This window comes from Lycium ferocissimum, chromosome 5 (genome assembly GCF_029784015.1).
Source record: "Lycium ferocissimum isolate CSIRO_LF1 chromosome 5, AGI_CSIRO_Lferr_CH_V1, whole genome shotgun sequence".
NCBI lineage: Eukaryota > Viridiplantae > Streptophyta > Magnoliopsida > Solanales > Solanaceae > Lycium > Lycium ferocissimum.
In genome coordinates, this window is record NC_081346.1 from 43,530,962 (window position 1) to 43,539,199 (window position 8,238).

At 35.4% G+C, this 8,238-nt stretch overlaps 1 protein-coding gene across 1 annotated transcript; it reads right to left on the minus strand.

The window, feature by feature from the left end:
* Positions 1–3,085: 3,085 nt before the first annotated feature.
* LOC132056838 (uncharacterized) lies at positions 3,086–6,966 on the minus strand. Its single transcript, XM_059449211.1, has 10 exons — positions 6,641–6,966; positions 6,416–6,563; positions 6,291–6,333; positions 6,004–6,064; positions 5,826–5,871; positions 5,644–5,742; positions 5,239–5,307; positions 4,843–5,134; positions 4,568–4,698; positions 3,086–4,408 (listed from the first exon to the last, which is right to left on the minus strand). Exons 1-10 carry the CDS (start codon positions 6,646–6,648, stop codon positions 3,239–3,241), a joined length of 2,067 nt encoding a protein of 688 aa, XP_059305194.1. The 5' UTR covers positions 6,649–6,966; the 3' UTR covers positions 3,086–3,238.
* Positions 6,967–8,238: the final 1,272 nt, after the last annotated feature.

The following is an 8,238-nucleotide window of genomic DNA, read 5'->3' on the forward strand; positions in this document are numbered from 1 at the left end:
TTTAGAGTACTTTTTATTCCAACTAACTTTCTTATTTTTATTTCATGTTATCCTAAAGGCCAAAGTCATAGATGGACCCTTGAACTTATCCTGATTTTCCATCTATTGTTTTGTAAATCCGAACCCCGAACATAAGATAAAATGTACCATTTGAACCCCTCGCGCATTCTAACCTAAAGACACGCGCGAAACTCACTTTTTTTGAAGACATGGAAAAATAGACCAGTGACATGGAGCCATGTCATGTTACCTGTTTTTTTTTTGTTTTTAAATAAGCCATGTCAACAAAAACAATTAATTTTAAGTCTATTTTCAAATCTATTTAAATAATTAAAAAAAAATGAAAAACCCAACCCATCCTCTCCGATAGCCCACCTCGCCGCCGCCACTGCTGCCGCTGCCTCCTCCGCAGCTTTCTTTTTTTTTTTTTTAATTTTTAATCGTTAAAAATTAATTTTAACAAAAACTCTATTTTAAAATCAATTTAAATAATTTTAAAAAATTGAAAAACCCAACCCATCCTCTCCGATAGCCCACTTCACCGCCGCCACCGCCGTCATTGCCCCCCCCCCCCCGCCGCCGCTTCAAAATCTATTTAAATAGCTTTTTTGTTAAAATTAATTTTTAATGATTAAAAATTTAAAAAAAGAAAGCGGCGATGGCGGCGGAGGAGGAGGCGGCGGCATAGGAGGCGGGGCGGCGGTGGCGGCGGTGAAGGGGGCTATCGGAGAGGATGGGTTGGGTTTTTCAATTTTTTTTAATTATTTAAATAGATTTTAAAATAGAGTTTTTGTTAAAATTAATTTTTAATGATTAAAAATTCAAAAAAAAAAAAATTGGTCTCTCACGCTCGTTTAAAGCAAAGAGCTTCACGCGTGTGCCCGGCACCACGAGGGGGTTCAAATGACACAGTTTATCTTATGTTCGGGGGTTCAGATGGTCAACGTTTCAGTTGGGAGGTCTAGATGGAAAATCAGGACAAGTTCAGGGGTCCATCTATGACTTTGGCCTATCCTAAAAAAAATTCTATGTTTCAGGAATAATTTCTTTTTCTGCAGAGACTTATAAAGAGTCCGGAGCCTAAAGGGTATAAAAATACACGGTATAAACCAAAAGGGAGTAGCCAAAAATATATATACCAAAAGAGGTATAACGTGGACTGATCCACGTTATACCCCAACTTTTTTTTTCCCTCTATCAGAATCACAAAACGAAAAAAAAAAAAAAAATTGTATAACTTGGACTGATCCACGTTATACAAATAATTTTGTATAACGTGGTGATGTCCACGTTATACCCTGAGGCCAAATTGCTCTTCTAGCAATTCTTGAACACTCACATCTTCTTCTAATTTTATTCAACTTTTCTCTTTCTTCTTTTCTTTCTATTTTGCAAATTTAAATTCTCAAGTGAATTCTTCTTGCAATTTTACTTCTTCTTTTTTTAACTTACATAATATGAAAATTGAACGATCTGAAATGGAATATGATGGTATAGGATCCCAATTAATAATGACGATCTTAGCATTAGGCATCATAATTAATAAACAATCTCCTTTGTAGAATAAAATGTGGTTGGAATGTAAAACTATTTTTTCTCTTTCCTTGTAAGAAAGAAGAAGAAACAATTAAGAGAGAAAAATTCTCTCAAAATAGCATTTAAAACTTTTACTAACTAATTTAAGGGCAACTTACACAAATGACTACACTTTGGGTTTTTTCCAAGCATAGCTACACTTTTGCTAATTACATGTCGTAGCTACAGTAACGTGTATTCGAATTCGGTTGTATTTCGTTGTATTCAATTCGGACGTATTCAATTAAGCTGGATTCATTCCTAACTAATTTTACATTGTATTCAACTCAAAATACAACCGAATTTAAAATACAATAAGTTGAATACAATGTAAAATTAGTTAGGAATGAATCCAGCTTAATTGAATACGTCCGAATTGAATACAACGAAATACAACCGAATTCGAATACACGTTACTGTAGCTACGACATGTAATTAGCAAAAGTGTAGCTATGCTTGGAAAAAAACCCAAAGTGTAGTCATTTGTGTAAGTTGCCCTTAAATCGCTTAGTAAAAGTTTTAAATGCTATTTTGAGAGAATTTTTCTCTCTTAATTCTTTCTTCTTCTTTCTTACAAGGAAAGAGAAAAAATAGTTTTACATTCCAACCACATTTTATTCTACAAAGGAGATTGTTTATTGATTATGATGCCTAATGCTAAAGATCGTCATTATTAATTGGGATCCTATACCATCATATTCCATTTCAGATCGTTCAATTTTCATATTATGTAAGTTAAAAAAAAAAAAAAAAAAAAGTAAAATTGCAAGAAGAATTCACTTGAGAATTTAAATTTGCAAAATAGAAAGAAAAGAAGACAAGAGAAAAGTTGAATAAAATTAGAAGAAGATATGAGTGTTCAAGAATTGCTAGAAGAGCAATTTGGCCTCAGGGTATAACGTGGACATCACCACGTTATACAAATAATTTTGTATAACGTGGATCAGTCCACGTTTTACAAATATATTTTGTAAAACGTGGACTGATCCACGTTATACAATTTTTTTTTTTTTTTTCGTTTTGTGATTCTGACAGAGGGAAAAAAAAAGTTGGGGTATAACGTGGATCAGTCCACGTTATACCCCTTTTGGTATATATATTTTCGGCTACCCCTTTTAGTTTATATCGTGTATTTTTATACCCTTTAGGCTCCGGACTCGACTTATAAATCTGTTCTTGTTAGTATACAATCAAAATGGTATTCTGAATCTACCTTTGTTTTGTTTTCATTTCTGTACTCACGCTCATTTGAATGTACTATTGTTTTTAGCTTTTAACTTAAAAGGTCACGTTCCTTGTGTAAAAATGCGCTACTAGTTTGTCATGAATTGATGACCCTTCTTTTCTTTAGCCATCCCATCTTTTCTGAAGTTAACTTCACTTATTCACGAAGAATGATCAATCATATGATATGTGTCACTTTGTCTTTCGATCCTTCACCTTGCACATTAAAGACCAACCAACACTAAATGATACTAACCGAAACAGGAAAGTAGAGAGGCTTGGCTTATAAAGTATCCAATAATTTTAAGTTGTTATAAGGATCAACTCAATCAGCTTGCTCAGAGGATATTTTAAATTCAATGTATAAGTTTTACATGATAGAAGAGCATCCAGCAACCAATCTATTTCGGAGAAATTAACAGCATTTGTTCAAGCTAACTCAGAGCTGAAGGGCCAAGTCAGTGTCTAATGGAGCTAATAATGAACAGTATGATGATTGATTATTGTAAATAAAAGATGGCATGGTCTGCGGAGTGTTTGGTTTGTCCTGTAGAGACACTGATGGATTTACTTCCCTTCCCATCTTATTATAACTTCCCTGACCATACAAGGACCTCTCCATGTTATCTCTTGATACCTGTGACATGTCATTTTTCCCTACTGGATTCATTTTATTTAGCTGAGCTTTCAAGAATGGCATATCAAAAATGAACCTGGAGCTAGCTCTTGCTGGAGATGGCACTACAGGAATCTTGTTGTTCAGTTTCAACTCCAAAGATTGGCTCATTGGCTCAACAAAACTTCGGTTGCTGCTGCTACCAACATTGTTGTTTTGATCACAAATAGCTTCTTCGTTTTCGTGCTTTGATCCAAAGCCGTTATTTTTGGTTTGATCTGGAATAGTCCCAGTGACATTGGACTCTACAATCTTGTTTTGTGATCGTGTGATACGTGATGTGGGATTGGAACTCTTCTTGTTTCTCCACTTCAACTCAGATGGACTTGAACGAGGTTGCTCTAGAGCTAGTACAACTGGCAGAGCTTTGATTGCTTCCACCTTGGCACTTTTTTTGCCAAGTTTCTTTACATCTCCAGATGTCCCGTTAGTAGAGATCTGAGTGCCCAGCTTATTCTCTCTTCTCTCGCTACCATTTTGAGTTTTCTTGGCCGCTACTTCTGTTACTTTATGAACATTCCTTTTGTAGCACAAAATTGATGTACTTTTCTTCTCTGAATTTTCTGTACGAGGAAGGGGGTCTTTCTGACTGCTCATGCCAGCTATTTTGCAAGTCTCATCTCGCTTTGCAGCATTAGTCAGATCAATCTTATCACTGGTGCTTTTGAGCAATGAGCCAAATCCTCGAACAGGACTAGACGGTTTCTGGGATGAGGTTGATACTTCAGTATTAGATTGACTTTGTACTGTAGCAAAGGCAGCAAATCCCAAGCACGTTGGAGACTGATCAACTGCATTGTTTAGACTTGTAGTTATGTGATAGGGAAGAAATGAATGGTTCACTTGCAGTTTCCGGTTGGCAACCATTTGTGCTATTGGTCCTAAATCTTTTGCAAATGACATCAAGCTCTCTCTGTAACTAGCATTCCTGTTCTGCAAATGACAAAATCAAATATTTTTGTAATGCACTTATATTTTTTTCTTGTATGCTGTAGCGTAGTACAAAATACATGACAGAAAAAATACTTTCCTAATAAACTGCACGTCAAAGGGGACGAATTTCTGTGATTTGGGCTGGAGAGAATAACTTACAAGAATTAGTGACTGGGGATTCTTGTTACACATAAATGAGCTAGTCTCATGGTAAGGCGAAGGCCTGAAAGATTCATATGTAGAACGATGACCAGCATCAAGAGAAGACAACCTTTGACCATGTCTATTACCTGTTTAAATACAGTGAATAACAAGGAATCAGAATTATACTACCTACTTTTCCAATCTGAATACTTCTCAAGAGTATAACTTTTGCGGCTAACTGATAATCAAAGAGACACATGTATAAATGTCAGACAGCACAAGTGTCTTACCTAACAAGAATGCACTGTCAATAGGAGCAGTGGCATTGGTGGTTAATGAGGGTGTTTCTTTGCTGCTTCTCCTAAATGTTGATGGAACACTCGGACCAAGTCCGATGTTTTTGGAAGAAACATTACGGGAACCATCTGGTATAACATCTCGAGAGTGTCTTGTATCCGTGGCCTCATTCTGCAATCTCCTCATCGATCTTCGTCTAGTCACCGGAAATTCAACTTCTAAGTTTCCGGGATTAGTTTTTAGGACATTAAATACTTTCTTAGCTAGTTCATATATAGCACGAGCCTGTAAATCATTAGAATTTGTTAGAAATTGTTGGTCCTCGTGATACTTCTAGAAATCAAATTGTTGAGACTTAGGCAATTGCTTTAAGGATTGTATCAATATACCTGTCTGAAATAGACAGTACCGGAGGCGTTGAAATGCATCGCATTTTTTGGAATCAGAAATGCATCATGCTGCAGAATCATGAGTTTCAAAAGATGATTAAGCTACAAGCACAATAGAGTTCTGACTTTAGAACTGAGAGCTGCACATCTTCAAGTACTCCAGATTATTCAGACCAAAGGTCTTATTTCTTAATCCATGATCATCAAAATAACACATATAGTTGATCAGAGTACATCGGGAAATAGCAAGAGAAAGGAAGAGAAAAAGAACAAGAAAAGGTGTAAAAGATTATCCTAATACTCAGATAAGAAAGTAAACATAAATGCCAATCAAGTGTAAAAGAACAAAAGATGATTAAAAAAGTGATGTAACGAGAGAAATGTCAATTTAGGGGAAAAGCAGACCTCAAACTGTTGAAGATTTTGATACATTCCTTCATGAAGCTTAGCCCTCATTGTACCAAAATCCATAGGCTCTTTAATGATTTCATAATAGTCTTCGACCTTATAAGAAACAGGAGACATATCAAATTTTAGTCGTATGAAGAAATGACCTTCAACAAGTGAAGTCAATCATAAGACCAAACCTCAAAGGGATCAACTGGTTCTGCAAATATTTCGTGGGTGTCCCTCCTAACATCAAAATTGAAAAACACACCAACGGAGTAGTAAGATGTGAAATATTCGTTTACTGTATTCCTTATTGTAAACTTAATATTGAGAGGAGAATACTGAAGAAAATCATATTTGAGGAGGCATACTGACCTTTGCAGCACGTCGAGAATAAGTTCTAGTAAACGTTTTTCTGGCAACTTGGTCGGTTTACCTGATAGAATTGGTAGAATCCCAAGTATGAATTAAAACTTGAAGTTGATGCTTTTAAATAAAAACCAACAAGCAAGATCACATCGGACTATATTCAAACTTTTCAATACAGTGGTTATTGACAAACAAAACCATCCATAAATGCAATTTTAACGTGAAACGTTGTTGCTCCTCCAAATTGAGATGTTAAATGCATAACATATCTGCTCTTTGGAAAATAGACTTACTTTTGCACTTCGATGAATTTTCGTGGGGTGCGCTGTCCTTGTCCTGCAAAACATTTAGCAAAAGGAAGTCAAGTTTAATTACCCAAAGAAACAGCAACATAATAGTGACTAGTACAAAATCTAACCTTCGCAACACCCCCAAGTTTAGTTGAAACACAATTACAATTATCTCCAACTTCATTGAACTTTCTCTTGATACTTGCCCTTGTGCTGGAAGTTGGTCCCTCAGCATGATCCTTATTGCTCTCTCCCTTTTTCCACCTTTGCATTTTCCTAAATGCATTCATCATTATTAATACTGTATACCATATCATTTGACAAAATGATACTTGTTAGTTATCAAAACTTACCTGGACATGACTCAGATGTTCTGTTGCTTTGAAGAAAAAGACCTGACTATTCGATATATATATCTTGCAAAAGAAATACTATTAGCACTACATGCAAATCAGGAAATTTTTAGAGATAAAATGGATATTACTCTAAATCAGGATAAAAAGGATTCAGAATGATGGACCACAGGTGTCACAAGTTATAATAACCAGCAGCATTTATTACTAATATTAGGATCTCTGAAAGGAGAAAGGCTTTAAGGAGGTGAAACAGAAACACAGCCAGTCCAGCATGAAAATCAGGTGAAATATAAAAGTAAATCTGAAATATGTCAATTTCTTCATAATGCATTACCATAGTTGGAGAGATCATTTACATTTATTTTTCTTAATGATGCATTACTATAGTTGAATAAATTTATTATATTTGTGGGATTGGACTCCTAAGTAGGACCAAATCAGCAATAACTCAGCAATTCTATACAAATGCTGCTAATTGCTTTCCAAATTGCAGAAATGGTGAGGTGATGAGCCGAAATAAATAAGCAAGGAGCGTTTCCTTAATTAATTGCAAATCTTTTGTAAGTCTATAAAAGTGGCCTCCTAATTAACTAGTCATTCTTGTTCCAATCTTTGTCAATGTATGTCAGTTATGCAGCTTTACGTTGGGGTTCTTTTTATTAGTTACATCGTGGGATAAGGCATAAGATCACACCTGACCTATTAACTGGTCCTATGACCCCCGAAACTTATGTTTTCCGAATATTTTTATCTTCAATTGGTAAAATAAACAAGTTAGAACTTGGCATGTGTTATAACACTCCTATACAAGACCAAAAAAGAGGGGTCTTTTGTTCATTATTTTATTTTATGCTCTCAGACCCAAATCGATCCGACCCTCTTCCATGAATCAATCCCTTCGTTTCACAATTATTCGACCAAAATCTCCTCTTTTACTTTTTTCTTTTTTCTTTTTGTGAATCAACATTATCTACTTATATCAATTTTTTTTTTTTTTTAAATTTGTGGTTGTAATTTCTTGATAACTTGAAGAGTTCCGAGGATTATTGGGTGTTATATAGCTAACCCTAAAATTATACATAAATTTTGGGAATACATTAAAAACCCAATGTAGCACTTAAAAAGGAATAGAAAGTTGAACTTTACAAATTTGGCCTACAACTGACACTGGATCAAGACTTGTTACCGGTGGAAATTGAAATTGACTCGACGGAGGTTCTTCAGCTCCTTGAAAAGAATATCCTCATTTACAACTCTATTTTATATGACTGCAAGTTGTTAATGCAAATGATGGGGAACCCAGTGGTTCGACACAATTTTAGAGAAGGGAACAAAGTTGCACATCTTTTGGTTAAGGAAGGATCAAGGCAGCTGATTCTTGTCACGCCCCAAACTGAGGAGTCGTGACGAGTGCCCGACCTCGATGTCAAATATAGTAACCCAACGAGGTTGGGGTCGAATCTCACAGACACACGTGAAAGCTTTTTAATAAAACAAGATTATACTAATCTTGCGGCCGACGTATTCCGCGGTTTTATAGTTGTTTTGGGTGTGATAATTTAAAGTGAGTAAAACTTTAAGGTTGTAACTTGTAA

Coding starts and splice junctions, on each gene's coding strand:
- LOC132056838 (XM_059449211.1), bottom strand. Junction 5,308..5,643: donor AAAATCTTCAACAGTTTGAG/GTCTGCTTTTCC, acceptor ATGATTCTGCAG/CATGATGCATTTCTGATTCC. Junction 4,699..4,842: donor TGACAGTGCATTCTTGTTAG/GTAAGACACTTG, acceptor GTATTTAAACAG/GTAATAGACATGGTCAAAGG.